General features: G+C 36.6%; 1 protein-coding gene across 1 annotated transcript in view; it reads left to right on the top strand.

Moving 5' to 3' along the window:
- RSRC1 (arginine and serine rich coiled-coil 1) overlaps window positions 1–16,538 on the top strand; it is a 511,688-nt gene that overhangs the window by 151,521 nt on the left and 343,629 nt on the right. The window contains exon 4 of the mRNA XM_037823719.1: window positions 12,292–12,465. Coding sequence (XP_037679647.1) covers window positions 12,292–12,465 — 174 coding nt within the window. The remainder of the gene's footprint in view (window positions 1–12,291; window positions 12,466–16,538) is intronic.

Here is a 16,538-nt window from a genome sequence, read left to right as displayed (position 1 = left end):
TCTGTCAAGATCAGAATGCTGCTCTTTACTGGATTAGCTATGGTATATGGGAAACATATTTCATATGCTTCAGATTCATATTTTACTCATGCATTCAGACTAGCACATCCCTTGATTGCTTGTCTCTCAGAAGAAACTTATTATAAATAAAATGATGGAAATTTTTTTGTAAATAGGACAATAAAACAGTGTAATCCATGCTGGCATTTCTAGCAATAAATATTGTTAACTCCTCAAAATCATGACTTTTTAAAAAAGTTTGTGGTCTTATGACAAAATTGTGTTGTTCATTCATTGAGTGTACAACATAGGGATGGAAGAGGGCAGATATTACTGCCACTGAAACCCATGGCATTATCTTTAAGACTATAGCCCAAGTATCCAGGGATAGTTCATGTGATCTTTCTGTCATTACATTCTTTATTCTTTGATAATTTGTGTATGTGCATTTATTTTTTGCTTGGTTACTAGCTAGGGATTTATTAATTTCTTTGATATTCTGAAAGAACCAGAATTTGGCTTTGTTTATTTTCTCTATTGCTATTTTGTTGAAAAATTTTTGCTTTTTAACATTCCCGTCTTTCTACCTACTTTGGGTTTACTTTGCTCTTCTTTTTCTAACTTCTTAAATTGGAACCTTTAATCATTGATTTTAGACTTTTTTTCTTTTCTAATATAAATTTAAAGATATAAATTTCCCTGTAAACATTGTTTTCGCAGCAGCCCATAAATTCCCATTTCCATTATCATTCAGTTGGAAATACTTTCTAACTTCCCTTGTTATTTTTTATTTGTCCCATGGATTATTTAGAAGTGATTAATTTCCATACATTTGGGATCTTCCTAGATGTTGTATGGTTATTGGTTCTAATTTTATTCCATCGTGGTCATACACATATTCTGCCTAATTTCTTCCTAGGAGTTGACCCCTTTATTATAAAGTTATCAGTTTTTATTTGGGTAATACTCTTTGTTTCTGAAGTTTAGTTTATCTGATATAAATATATTCACTCTAGCCTTCCTTGTGCTTACTGTTTGTGTGATAAATCTGTTTTCCACCATTTACTTTCACCCTGCCATTTTCTCTATTAGGTACATCTCTTTATAGACAGCATATAGTTGTGAGGTTTTTTTTTTTTTTTGGCTTTTACAATGGGAGTTTATTCGTTCACAAATTTACAGTTCTAAGGCCATGAAAATATCCCAATTAAGACATCTACAAGATGATACCTCCTCTGAAGAATGGCTGATTGCGTCTGGGGTTCCTCTGTCACATGGGAAGGCACATGGCCAGAGTCTGCTAGTTCTCTCCCAGGTTTAGTTTCTGGTTTCTGTGGCTTTCTCCAAAATGTCTTTGGGCTTCTGTTTTAGCTTCTCTCTAAACTTCTCCTGGAGGCAAACTCCAGATTACATATTTTAGCTTCTCTCTAAAATGGTTTTCTCAGCTTCTCTCTCAGCTACTGTGGGTCCTTCTTGCTTCTCTGGATTACATATCTTAGCTTCTCTTCAAAATGTCTCTCTCAGCTTCTCTGAGCCCTCTCTCTGTGAGCTTTCTCTTTTTTTAAAATTCAGTTTTATTGAGATATATTCACATATCATACAATCATCCAGCATACAATCAGTTGTTCATAGTACCATCATATACTTGTGCATTCATCACCACATTAATGAACATTTTCATTAATCAAAAATACAAAAATAAGAATAAAAATAAAAGTAAAAAACAAAAACACCTAAAACACCCCCTCCCCCCATTTTTCATTTAATTTTTGTCCCCATTTTTCTACTCATCTGTCCACATACTGGATAAAGGGAGTGTGAGCCCCAAGGTTTTCACAGTCACATGGTCACACTGTGTAAGCTACGTAGTTATACAATTGTCTCCAAGAATCAAGGCTACTGGGGTGCTTTTTAATTCACTTAGACAAGCTGTGTTTTTCAATTAAAATATATAGTCCCTTCATATTTAATGTACTTACTGGTATGACTGGATTTAAGTCTAGTATTTTATTACTTACTTTTTTGTTTGCCTCCTGGTTTTTGTTACGTTGAACATCCTTTCCACATTCTCTTTGGATTAACAAATATTTTTAAAGTATTCCCCCACCTCCCCTTTTCTTTTCAGCCACAGTTTTATTCACATACTATACAGTCTATCCAAAATGTTCAATCTACTGGCTTTTTAGCTATACCTCTTTGCATTTCTTTTTCCTTTCTCTTTTTTCTTTAAGTTGTTGTGCTAAGTATTACAATAAACAATCTAACACTTCAGTCTACTTTGAGTTACTATTACACCACTTCATGTAAAATGTAGAAATCTTACAATCCATGTAGGTCCATTTACCTTACATTATAGAGGTTATATGTATTATGTCTATATTCATTTTAAGTCCTAAATATATATTGCTTTTCTTACTTTAAGTATTTATATGTATTTGAAATAAATTAAGAGAAATAAAATAGTCTTTTATCATAATTTCTGATAGTCTTTAGTCCTTTCTAAAGAACCAAATTTCCATCTTTTATAATTTCTCTTTAATTTGAAGAACTCTCATTAGCATTTATTGTAATGCATGTCTATTGTTGGTGAATGTTTTTAATATTTTCTTTAACTGAAAAATGTCTATATTTCTTTCTTGAAGAATATTTTTGCTGGATATAAAATTCTGGGTTGACTTTTTTTTTTCTATCGGCATGTTAAGAATTTTGTTCCATTGTCTTCTGTCTGCACTTGTTGCTGGTGAGAAGAAAGTAGTAATTTGTGTCATTGCTTTACTGTATGTAATATATTGTTTCTCTCTGAATACTTTCAAGATTTCCTCTTCATCTTTTGTGTTCATGAATTTGACTATGGTATATTTAGTCATGATGCTCTTATTTATTCTATGTGAGGTTTGCTGAACTTCTAAAAATTTGTAAATTTATTTCTTTTACTACATTTGATAAACTTTTGGAACTTTTGGCCACTACTAATTTACTAATTTTTTTTTTTTTTTTTTTTGGTAAGAGAGCTGTGGGTTTACAGAACAATCATGCATAAAATACAGGATTCCCATACACCACCTCACCACCAATGCCTTGCATTGGTGTGGAACATTTGCCACAATTGATGATAGCACATTCTTACAATTATACTATTAATTGAAGTCCCTGGTTTAACTAAGGGTTCACTGTTAGTGTAGAGTAGTTCCATGGATTTAAAAAAAAATTATTCTGCTATTAAATATATAATCTAACAATACCCCTTTTAATCATATTCATATATATATTTCAGTGCTGTTAAATGTGTTCACAATGTTGGGCTACCATCACCACCATCCATTACCTAAACATTTTCATCATTCCAAATAGGAACCCTGTACATTTTAAGCCTAAACTTCCCACTCCATATCCCTGCCCCATCCTCTGGCAATTAATAATCTAGATTCTGACTCTGTGAGTTTGCTTATTCTAATTGTTTGAAATCAGTGAGATCATACAATATTTGTCCTTTTATGCCTGGCTTGTTTCACTCAACATGATGTCTTCAAGATTCATTCATGTTGTTGCATGTATCAGAACTTCATTCCTATTTACAGCTGAATAATGTTTCATTGTATGTCTGTACCACATTTTATTTATCTGTTCATAGGGTGAAGGACTCTTGGCAAACTGTTCCACAGCAGCTGCACCATTTTACATTGCCACCAACAATGAATGCGTGTTCCTATTTCTCCACTTTCTCTCCACCACTTATTTTCTGTATTTTTTAATAGCAGCCATTCTAATGGGTGTGAAATGATATCTCATTGTGCTTTTGATTTGCATTTCCCTGATGGCTAATGATATTGAACATTTTTCTTGTGCTTTTTAACCATTTATGTATCTTTTTTTGGAGAGATGTCTTTTGTCCATTTTTTAATTGGGTTGTTTGTGTTTTTTTGTTAAGTTGAAGGTTTCTTTATATAGTCTGTATTTTAAACCTTTATCAGATATGTAGTTTCCAAATATTTTCTCCCATTGTGTAGGTTGTCATTTTACTTTCATGATAAAGTCTTTTGAAGACCACAAGTTTTTAATTTTGATGAGGTACGATTTATCTATTTTTTTCTTTTGTTTATGTTTTGGGTGTAAAGTATAAGAAACCATTTCCTAATTTCGCTTCTGATTTTCTCTTTAACCTGTTGGTTGTTTAAGAGTGTGTTGTTTAATTTCCACGTACTTGTGAGTTTTCCATTTATCCTCTGTTATTGATTTCTATCTTCATTCCATTGTGGTCAGAGAAGATACATTGTTTGATTTTAATATTTTTGAATTTATTGTGACTGACTTTGTGATATATGTAGTCTATCCTGGAGAATGATCCACACGCATTCAAGAAGAAGATGTATTCTGTTTTCGTTGGGAGCAGTGTTCTATATATGTGGATTAGTTCTAGTTGGTTTATTGTATCATGGCAGTCCTGTACTTCTGTAGTGATCTTCTGACTAGATGTTATATCTTTTATTGAGAGTGGTATGTTAAAGTCTCCAACTATTAATGTAGAACTGTCAACTTGTCCCTTAAAATCTGTCAGTATTTGCTTCATATAATTTGGGGCTCTGTGATGAGGTGCATATATAATTGTTACTTCTTGTTGAATTGACCTGTTTATCAGTATATAATGACTGTCTTTGTCCCTCATGATAGCTTTCAACTTAGTCCATTTTTATCTGATGTTAATATAGCCATCCCAGCTCTCTTTTGGTTAGTACTTGCATGGTATATATTTTTTCCATCCTTTTACCCTCAACCTCCTTGTATCCTTGAATTTAAGGTGAATCTCTTGCATACAGCATGCTTTTTTTTTAATTCATTCTGACAATCTCTGCCTTTTGACTGCAGAGTTTAATTCATTTACATTTAAAGTCACTGCTGATAAAACAGTACTTTTTTCCTGCCATTTGGTTATGTATCTGTTGTAGATCTTATACTCTTTTGTCCCTCACTTCTGTTAATATGTACTTTTATATTTATTTGATTTTTTGTGTGTTTTACCATATTGAGTGCCTTCTCATTTCTATCTGAATATATTTTCCATCTATTCTCTTTGTGGTTACTATGGGGTTAAATTTAACATCCCACATATTTATCAGTCTTGTCTGTCTTGTCCTTGATACCAATTTAAGGTCATTAACATGCACAATACTTTTCCTTTGCCCTTCTGTCCCTCCACCATTCTTTTATATTCATTAACCACTTTTAATGTTTTATATGCAAACCAGAGATTCATCATTACTTTTTATGTATTTGTATTTTAGCACCTATAGGAAGTAAGAGGTGGAGTTACATAGGAAACAGTACAATACAGTAATACTAGCATTTAAATTATCCAGGTCTTTGTTTACTGCAGGTCTTTATTTCTTTATGCTGCTTCGAACCATGGTGTAATGTCCTTTCCTTTCAGTCTGAATAACTCCCTTAACATTGCTCTTATGGCTGGTCTAGTGGTGATGATCTCCCTCAGCTTTTGTTTATCTGAGAATGTCTTAATCTCCCCCTTACTTTTGAAAGAGGGTCTCACTGGATATAAAATTCTTGGCTGGCAAGTGTTGTCTTTCAGCACTTTAAATATTTCATTCGACTGCTTTCTTGCCTCCATGCTTTTTAATGAGAAATTTGCACTCATTCTAGTTGGGACTCCCTTGTATGTAGCATGTTACTTTTCTCTTGTAGCTTTCAGAACTCTGATCATTTGCATTTGGTAGTGTGATCAGTATATGACGAGGTGTATTTTTCTTCATCTTTATCCTGTTTGGTGTTCTCTGAGCTTCCTGAATGTGCATATTCATGTCTTTTGCTAACTTTGGGAAGTTCTTTGTGATTATTTCTTTGAATATTCCTTCTTACCCTTTCTTTCTTTCTTCTCTTTCCAGGACTCCCATAATGCATATATTGGTGTGCTTGATGATGTCCCAGAAGTGTCTTAGGGTATTTTTGCTTTTAATATTTATTTTCTCTTTCTTTTCAAATCTTGATTTATTTCAAATTTCTTGTCTTCATGTTCGCTGATTTTTTTTTTTTTTTTCTGTCAGCTACAATCTGCTTTCTAAACCCTCTTTAGAATTTTTAATTTCAGTCTTTAAATCCGATAGTTCTGTTTGGTTCCTTTATAAAATTGTGTCTCTTTACTTATCTCTCATATTGCTCATTCATTGTTTTCCTGATATCCTGTAATTCTTTCTCTGAATTTTCCTCCATCTCTTGATCATTTTTAAGATCATTTTTAAAAGGCTTTGTTGGTATGTCCGCACTCTCATCTTCTTTGTTGGTGTTTTCTGTATCTTTATCCTCTTCCTTTGGATGGGCCATCATTTCCTGTTTCCTTCCTCTGGTCCTTCATTTTGTAAACAGCTGGTGGTGAGACTGAGTTTCTTGAGCTTCACCCCTCCCATCGGGAAGATCTGCCCAAGGCGAATGCAGTGTGCAGGGTATTTTCTGTCTTTCTGGGCTTCTGTTTTGTCCTCAGCTTTTGCTTGTTAATTGTTTTATAGTTCTCCTGGTTGTCCTGGTTCCCAGAAGACAGACCTCCCTCTCCCAGGTGTTTGATGCTGGCAGGCCTTTGTGCTAGACTGTCTGCCTATGTAGTTTTTCACACTCCTTTCATTGCCTCAAGCAGCTGTTGCCTGGAGGGCAAATTCTGGGAGGAGGAGCATCCTGGAGAAGACTTCCCCAAGTCAACCTTTCCCAGCCCACAGAGGGCCTAGGACCCATGAAAGGGTTACAGACTGGCTCCAAAGTACCCTGGGGAGGGGATCAGGAAAGGTGGCAAGAGCTTCTTCTATGGCTCCCCACAGTTGAGCTTTCCTGGCCTGCCCAGCAACACAGCCCTTCAGCTAACTGTCTCCTGAAACCCTGAGGAGGCTCTGTGTTTTTAAATATCCCATCGCCTTTGCCCCTGTCCATTGAGGGTTGAAACAATGGCTCCTGCTGACTTTTTTTAGGTTAGTTGAAACAGTGGCTCACATTCCCTTTGTCTGGGGAGGGTTGAAACAAAAGGTGCCTGCAGAGCCAGGCCCCCGCAGATCTGAATTCACTAATCAAAAGTTGTGATAAGTGATTGGCTGTGTCTCCCCATGTTCTTGGGGAAGAGGATTTCTGTATCCCTTTCTGTCACCAGTGAGCTAGCCAGGGGCTGCGCCCCATAGTGGCCTGCTGTGAGAGTGAGGGATGGTGACCAGCAACTGCGATACAGGGAGAGCAATTTATTGTTCTTTGCTGTAATAATCAGCCTTTTTCTCTCGGTCTTCCCTGGGCTCTGTACAGTGTTTTCATGGCCTCTGGAGTTTCAAAATGGTTGTTTCAAACAGTTCCTGCCTGTTTAATAGCTGTTTTGGTGGTAGGACTGAGTCCCGGAGCTTCCTCTTCAGCCATCATCTCTGGAAGTCCCTGCCAGTATTACTTTTTAAAAGTGTTGTTTTCTATCTCGTTCTGTCTCCTTGCCTTTTGGGTTTTAAATAAACACGTTAGACTTTTTAATATCGTCACATACATCCTTGAGGCTCTGTTTTTCTTTTCTTATCATCAGTCTTTTTTTTACTTTGTTCTTCAAACTGGATAATTTTTATGATCTATTTATAAGTACACTATTTCTTTCCTCTAACACCAATCTGTTGTTAATCTCATTTGGGAAGATTTATATGTCAGACATTGTATTTTGCTGTTACAGAATTTCAGTTTTTGGTTTTTTTTTTTTTTTTCATTTTCTAGGTTTCTCTTGATCTCTCCTATCTTTATATTTCTTACAAGGATAGTTCTAATTATGACTTTAAAATCTTTGTCTGCTTGTTACCAAATCTGTGTCATCTCAGGATTATTCTCTATGGACTGTCTTTTCTCGTGAGAACTGATTACATTTTTCCTGTTTCTTTGTATGTCTAGTAATTTTAAATTTTATTCCCAACACGATGAATGTCACATTGTGGAGACTCTGAATTGTGCCATGTTACGCTAAGAATTTTTTTTTTCTTTAAGTAGACAGGCAGAAAATTTATTAAGTACATATGCAGAAGGGCATGAGGGTACTCGCAAGAAGAAAGAGGTGAGAGGCCCCAGCACTTTGGGGTAATCTGCTTTTATAGATTTTTTTTCCTTTTGTAATTTTTATTAACTATTTTACTACTCTCCCCTTCTTCCTCTTTTGTTAATGTTTGATCATGGATGACTCACTTAGGTGGGGTCCATTGGCCCCAAATGCTATTTATTGCTGTTCTTCCCAGAGATATGATATCTTTCTCCTTGCGGCCTGACCACTTCTTTGAATTTGCCCTTTGCTCATCAGACAGCCACCACCCTAATTCTAACCCTGCCTCAACTACCCCCTCAGAGAGTTCTAGCTCTCCCTAATCTTAAGGGAATTTGGGCTGAGGGTCTGTCTTCTGTATCTGCTTCAAGCTGTCAGTGGGTTGCAGGCCCTACTTGTGGGAGCATAGAAGTCTCTGGCTGTGTTATTGAGGTGGCTGGTTAAGTGTGGAGAATGGGAGCATCACTTCTGGCAATGAGGCGGTCGTTGTGAACGGTTTTTAATATCTGGAAGAAATTGGGTGAGGAATTGTAGTATACACTGTCTGAACAGAAGCAGGAATGAGAGGGAGCTCAGGGTATTCTTTAGAGTTTTCCGGAACACTGTTGGCTGGGGCTTGGCATACTGTGGCAGTTCACAATATTTCGCTGAATATTTGGCATAAGAGTAACTTCTGGAATGACTTCTGGACTGTATTTGAAATTTCTTAGTCACTGAAACAATTTCCTTTTTATGGTCAACTAATCCTACAATGCATGGGCCAGTCTCATCCTTGGAGTAATGTTTCACGTTGTTAGGGAGATTTACACCCCTGGAAGTCATGTCCCATGTAGGGGTAAAGGTAGTGAGTTTGTTGTAGAGTTTGGTTTAGAGAGAGACTGTATCTGAACAACGAAAGAGGTTCTCTGGGGCTGATTCTTAGGCATTAATTATAAGTAGGCCTAGCTTTTCTATTACAGAAATAAGTTTCATAGGGGCAAGACTTAGATAGAAAATCTTTTTAAATTATTGTAATACTTCTTAAACACGTCTTATGTAATATGTTTAACTATTTTAGCACCTCACTTTTACAAGGTGAAAGAACAAATTCTTTGAAACTGCTTTCCTTTAACAGTGAGAAGCCTTGTCTTGTGAAATAAAGAATAAGGTCAACATAAACATTTAAACAGAGTACCCAGATGATTAATAGAGCAGCATTGATTACAACAGACAGAATGTATTTTCATAAACACTCTTTTTGTATCTATTCAGGGCTTGTGGTCAGCAGTGACTACAAACAAAACCTACTGTCTTAAGACTCTCCACAACTTTCCATATCCATTCAGGGCTTGTAGTCAGTGATGACTACAAACAAAATTCACTTTCTTTCTAGGAATATGCTAGTTTACAAAATTAACATATTGCACAGTGTGCTCTGAGGCAGTTGGAGATCAGTAAGGTCTGCTGCTAAGGCATTCTTAAAGACATGGGTACTATTTTGAAACCCTTGGGGCAGTACTGTCTAAGTGAGCAGGGCAGGAATCTTATTATTAAGTCCCTGCCTTCCAAAAGCAAATAGATATTTAGAGTCAGGGTGAAGAGGGATTAAAAAAACGCATTTTTAAGATCTAGGACTGAGAACTTGAATGTAGACAGGGGATACTCAGTGGGCTCACGCCGGGATGACTTTATCCTACATGGACGTGTTTACTTGCTCAAGGATCTCCTTTGGGATGCTGAGAGGCCTTGATCTAGTAGGGGCCATGGGGCAAGCAAGGGGGTCTTCATTGGCCCCCAGGGAGTGAAGAAGACCCCTCCTTAGAAGGGGGATGGAGCATTCAGGGACAAAGAGAAAGGGATGGGACACTGGAATGTCCTCAATCCTACAAAGGAGAGTGGTAGTGAAGGTTCTAGTTTTGACTTTACTGCTAACTTCCATAATTAGGCAAGTCCAAGTAGAGGTAGGTCCATAGTGGCTGTTCAGGACAGAGTAATTGGCTCTGGTATTAATTAAGAAACTAATAATCTTACCTTCCAAATCTCATGTCACCTGAGGCTCCCCTAGGTTGATGGTCAGATGTGAAGTTGGTGGAGTGATACGTGGCTTTGGGCACTCTCAGTCTTCTTCACTTGCCATGAGCAGGGCTCAAGGGGCTGTTCTGCACCCCCCCCCCCCGCCCCCGCTTCAGGAGAAAGTGCATTTCCTGGCCCAATGCCCATGTTGGTGGCACTTGGGGCAAGACCCCTGTGTGTTCTGATGCCAAACGTTGTCTTGAGTTTTCTGGCACTCTCTCTGCCAGTCGCCCTCTGGCCCACAGTTGAAACAAGGCCCTTGAGTCTTGGAGCCATGATTCAGGTGGCTTGAGGGTACAGGGCACTTTTAACAGTGACTGCAATAAGCTGAGCCTGTTTTCAGGTCTTCTGCTTACCTCCTCTTTGCCTTCTCCTCCCCCGTGAACATGTCACGATTGTTAAAGACAGAAAAAGCTGTTTCTTATGGGTCATTAGTGGGACTTTGTGGGCCCATGGAGAGTCTTTGCAGCTTTCTCCAAATATCAGGGGCAGACTGGCTGATGAAATGGGTTCCCAGCAAAAATCTGACCTTCCTGGAGTCTGAGCTTACATTAGTATATTTCCTTAGGGCTTCCATTAACCTATTCTGGAAGAGGGCTGGATTTTCTTCTTTCCCCTGAGCGATCTCCCTTAGCTTATTATAATTAACTGGCTTTGTGGTGCATTTTCTCATGCCTTCTAGCAAACAGTTGACTGTATGGTCCTTATTCCAGAGGTTGGCCTGCCCTCTCTGCTTAAAAGGGGATCATACATGGGCAAAACATAAGCAACAAGTCCTTCTCAGGTCCTTGTCTTGATAGAGAGTTATAAACATCTGGGAATAAAGAATCTCTGACCTTTTCCCTGTCTTATACTGGAGGATGGTATTGTAATTGAGAGTCCCATTGGAGGGCTTTGCTTCCCTATCTTTTAGCTTATATTGACTGTTGACATTTCCATTTTCTCAGTCCAGATGGTCGAAGAGAAGTGTTTCCTGGCTGGCTTGCCAAAATATGTTGCAGGATTGGGTTCCTGGGTTCTTGGCCATGCTGTGAGAATGAATTCAAGGGCACAGCACAGATTGAGTAGGCAGGCAGAAAATCTATTAAGTACACTTGCAGAAGGACATGAGGGTACTCTTGCAAGAGGATAGAGGCAAGAGGCAAGAGGTCCTGGCACTTTGGGGCGATCTGCTTTTATATATTTTTTGTTCCTTTTGTAATTTTTATTAACCATTTTCCCCCTGAAGAATTTTGATTTTCTTTTTGTTTCTTTTCTGTTTGTTTTAGTTGGGTATTAAACTTGGTTTAATTCAAATTGGAAACATCTGTCTTTATGGTGGCAGTTGAAATTCCAGTTCAATTCTTTTATCCTTAGCTGTTTGGAGTCTGCCTTTCATATGTGACTTTTGACAACCATAGAATTATGCAGAGTTTATGTATGTAATTTTTGGCCACTCCCTCACTTATCTGTGATTCCCATTTCATTTTCCCATTTTTGTGGTTTCTCCAAGTCTGTCTTCTGTTTTTTTGTTTTTTCTTCAGGCGAGAAAGCTTACAGGTTTTCTGTGGGATTTTTGCTGTCCTCAGGATAGACGCTGAGAAATTGGGAAAGTTTCTCCTTGCTTTTTCCTTTATTCTAAGTGTTGATGTCCCTACAGAATCTGCCTGCTTTTTGTTGTTACTTGTAGGATTGCCAGTCTGGTAGGAGCTTTCTTGGCCATACTATATACTATATGCTAGTATCTGTAATTTTTACTTTTTAGTACATAGTGTGTCCTGCCTTGTAATGCAATACTAGCTGGATTAGAGTAGAGTGTAGTAATAGTTTCATTGGAACAATTAGAAATAAGGATGAATAGATGTGGAAACAAGTTGTTGGAATAAGGAAGATCCTATCTTTGGGGATTTGATTAGATACTTTTAGATTTTATGTGAGGAGTCTTGAGTAATCAAGACTTGTTTAGATTAAGACTTTCAACTGAAAACTCTTTCTGAATTTCCTGCAGAGTTGGCAGTATATATTTCTTCATGTGTCATTTTTACTAAGAGCACTTATTCATAAAGACATATTTAGATGCTTACTTCGCACAGTGATTTAATTTCTGAATCTATAACAAAACTAAGGAATTATTTTCTTTCAGAAAAATTTCAAAGTTATTTACATTCTATAATGCAGCATATGCACTTATTTTATTTAATCAAATCTGCTTACTTTAGGTCCAGGTCAAGACCTTGTCCACGTTCCCATAGCCAAAGCAGTGAAAGGTCCAGTCATAGAAGAACCCGTAGTCGGTCTCGGGATAGAGAAAGACGTAAAGCCCGAGATAAGGAGAAAAGAGAAAAGGAGAAGGATAAAGGGAAGGACAAGGAATTGCACTATGTCAAACGTGGGTAAGTTGGAGAAAAATTTAAGCAATCATGAGTCAGTGATTCCATGGAAATATTCAAACTAAATTTTTGTTCTCTGATGTTGTTCTTATTCCTGCCTTATGACCAATTATTGCTGAAAGAGTGGAAGAAGATAGGAAAAAGGGGAGAATCTAGTAGAGAAACAAGAAGGATAAATTGAAGTCATTATCTCAAGAGTTTTATTGTGGTACCTTTCCATTTCTATTTTCATTTAATACTGATATAACAAATCTTAGAAACAACAGTAAATAGCAGTGCCAAAGTGTGATGTGTAAGTAAAGGAAAATTTACACAATTCTTTAGAAAATTTCTACATTCTAGTTCCTTTTTTTCATGAATGTGAATTTAAAATCTGAAGGCTACTTAATGATTAAATATATTTATTAGCTTATGCTGTTAGGGGAAAAGGATAAAGGTGAAACATAGGGAGGGAACCCTGTGATTTACTAGTGGTTAGTTCTGTTTCTATATAGAATGAGAACTTAGTCAGCTTCAGGGTCTGTGTGTGTGTGTTGGTGTGTGTACTTGAATATGAGACCCAGAATTTATTTTTTCTAAAATTGATGTTACTGAGCCAGTAATTCTATTTCTGTCCATTTGGAGGTCAAGACTTATTCATAACTGTTTATCAAATTAGAAGGCGTTAAAATAAAAGGAAACCTTGTTTAGCAGCTTACATTTCCAGTTTATTGTTTGTTTTACTTAAAATTGGCGTTCTGATTTCTATGAAGTAGAATATCTTAGAATTTATCATCTCTTGTCAGTCTTTCAACACTCAGTGTGAATATGTTTACTGTAATCCTTCAGTACAAAAATGTGTAGTGTATCATTTTTCTGTGTTAAATTGAAGAGCTTTCCAGGATCATGGGATTATTAAGTATTTTCAAGGATATGGAGCTCTTCCTTCATCCTTTTCTTTTTCACAGTTGGCTGTGTGTTTATTTTTTATTTCCAGATTTACACTGCTGTTATATAAAACTGTCTAGATTGTTGCATTTTAGGTATTCTTTGAAATATTAAAATTGTGGTGTTTAGAAGAGGATAATATTATTATGTGACTTTGTTTCTCCTGTTCACTTCACAACCCCAAATGTACATTGAGCAGTTGTGTTCCTGCAAAATTCTGAGTTATATGCTTTTCTAATTTTAAGGGTTATTGAGTGATATAGGAGACGCTGTAGGGGCTGGATACTTTGCTACTAGCTTAGGGAGGCAGAGGTAGCTACAGTAGGTAGAGTAGAGTGAGGATCAGGGAGATTATGGGAGAAATCTTTTGTAAAAGAAGTCAGGAGGTTGATAGGTTTAAGGGAGTATTCAAAGTTTTGTTCTGAGATTAGAAATATGGATTAAGAGGATGAATAAATTATATCAATCAACTAACTGCCTGCTTCTTTTTTTTTTTTTTTTTCCTATTGCTCTATAGTCTTTAGATATTATAATGCTGTGAGGAGTATGACTAGTGACTTTTACTGATCATTAGATTTTTGTTTTCCACATCAATAAGTTTTATTTTTTTAGAATAATACTTAGATGCTATTGTATGAAATTCACATTACATAAAACATTTGGAGGACGTTAAAGGTTAGAAAAATGAGGGTGTGATTAAAATGGGGAGGTCAGATGGTTTCAGGAAAGGTGCTCATAATGTAACATTAATCTTGAAGGTCTAGACCAGCTTTCCAGGTTAGACTCATCACTCAGATTGGTTGCAATCAACTAGACTGACTCATGGAATCCAAGTTCACAAGGTACTAGTGCTATATTTGTTATTAGTTCTTAAATCCCAACACAGGCATCAAATAGGGGCAGAGCAAGAGGTGTCAGTTATTGTAAATACAAGGAAAATATATTGATTAATATACTATTCTTACATATAAAAAAAGTGTCAGTTAAAGTGTTCGGGAGACTGGTGCCGGAGAGCTGTAGGTAGTCTGATTTAGACATCTCCCTGGTTTTACTGGATTGTAGTTACAGGGTGGTGGTGTTTTAGATACCCTCTTCCCTGATGAGTGTTGGGGACCTACACATTCTTGCTTTAGTCTTCTCCATGGTATGGTCTAAAATGGCCAAGTGTATACATTTACTATGGTGGTATTTATTTTTATGTGTGCACATATACCCCCTGCTTTGTTCCAGAAAAAAATTTATTATTTTTTTTAAAAGCTTACATGTTTTATTTCTTCAACCTGACTTCTAAGCCATTTGAAAGCAGAGACTGTGTCTAATACTCTTTTGTGCCACTCAGAGCACCTACTGTACATGTTAGATGTTAATAAATGTTTATTGATTATTGATCAGATATGGTCAGTCATTTATTTGTTAATTTGTTCAGTCAGCACTATTTAAATGCCTTCTATTTGTCTTGCTCTGTGTTAGATAATAGGGACATAATGTTAGTGACAGTCCTATTTGAAGCTCTTTTACAAGTGGAAAAATAAGTGTATGTAGAAGGGAGAAATGCAAGTAATTACAGTGAAATCAGGTGAATGTTTCAATAGTGAAAGTGAAAGGAGCTATGGAAACACTGAATCAAGTAGGATATTTTGGGTTATATGTAACAAGACATAACTAAGTAGCTTAAACCAGGGTTCAGCAAACTTTTTTGTAAAGGTCTGGATGGTAAATATTTTAGGCTTTCCAAGCCATATAGTTCCTATTGCAGTACTCAGCTCGACACTTACACCATGAAAACAACAATATATAATACTAAATGAATGGGCATGGCTATGTTTCAGTAAATTTTTTTTTTTACAAAAATGGGCAGCAGGCTAGATTTGACCTAGAGGTTGTACTTTGTCAACCCCTGGCATAATTTATGAGGACACTAAATGCTAAAATAACAAGTGGTTTGGAAGAAGCAGACCTAGGCCTTTTTTTTTCTTCCCCAGGCCAGTTTTAGTATACAGGCATACTTCGGAGATATTATGGGTTTGGTTCCAGACCACTGCAATAAAGTGAGTATCACAATAAAGAGAGTAACTTGAATTTTTGGTTTCCCAGTGCATATAAGTTATGTTTACACTATACTGTAGTTTACTAAGTGTGCAATAGCATTATGTCTAGAAACACAATGTATGTATCTTAAAATGTGACACACAAAGATGAAGTGAGCACATGCTTTTGGGAAAATAGAGCCAGTAGACTTGCTTGATGCAGGATTGCTACAACCCTTCAATTTGTAAAAAAACACAATTTCTATAAAGTGCGATTAAGCAAAGTGCAGTGAAAGAGGTATGCCTATACTGACTTTTGTTTTCAGTCTCGATAACAGTCTGTCTGCAAGAAAGCTCCTCTAGTTGCGAGTATTTCATCCTTATACAACAGTGTTCCCAAGTAGTTTCCCCCCAATATTCTCTTTTTCCTGCTTTGCTTTTTTTGTTCATAATACCTGTCACTATCTAACCTAATAAAATATTTTTATCTGTTATTTTTATTGTTTATTCACTACCACCTTTTACCTAGAATATAAACTCCACAAGGGTAGGGATCTCTGTCTTTTTGTTCAGATATATCCCAAGCACTAGACAGGACATAGCATATGTTAAGCACTCAATTGTTTATTGGATCAGTTGGTTTGGTTCTGTGGAACATGGGAACATTTTCATGTGAATAACACCAGAATTTTATTAGAAATTCTGGAAAATAGGCATCCAGCAGGTGTCTCCATGAACATTTAGCCAGTTGATTTAGACTAGTCATTGTGTCAGGGATGGGCTCTCTGAAGAAGTGATGTTTACTCATCAAAGGAAGGAGGAGAGGGAAGAATGTTCCATAAAAAAGCAACTTCATATTGGAAAGGCTTGGAGGCAAGCAAGTTGGTATGGTTATTTGAGGAAATAAAATCCACTGGGGCTTGCTTCAGTGTAGAAGAGGAGTAATGTTGAAAGATGATTCTAGAAGAGCCACATAAATTATGTTAAAGAGTTTGGAGTTAATTCTAAAGGCAGTGGGAAGCCAGTGAAGAGTTTTAAGTAATGTTATGATGATCAGGTTTGTATGGGGCATGAACAAAATGCTTTCCTTACAGTGGATATAATAATAATAAGCATCTAACA

The sequence above is a fragment of the Choloepus didactylus genome, chromosome 1 (genome assembly GCF_015220235.1).
Source record: "Choloepus didactylus isolate mChoDid1 chromosome 1, mChoDid1.pri, whole genome shotgun sequence".
In the NCBI taxonomy this organism is placed as follows: Eukaryota; Metazoa; Chordata; class Mammalia; order Pilosa; family Megalonychidae; genus Choloepus; species Choloepus didactylus.
This window is presented reverse-complemented; position numbering and strand designations above follow the sequence as displayed.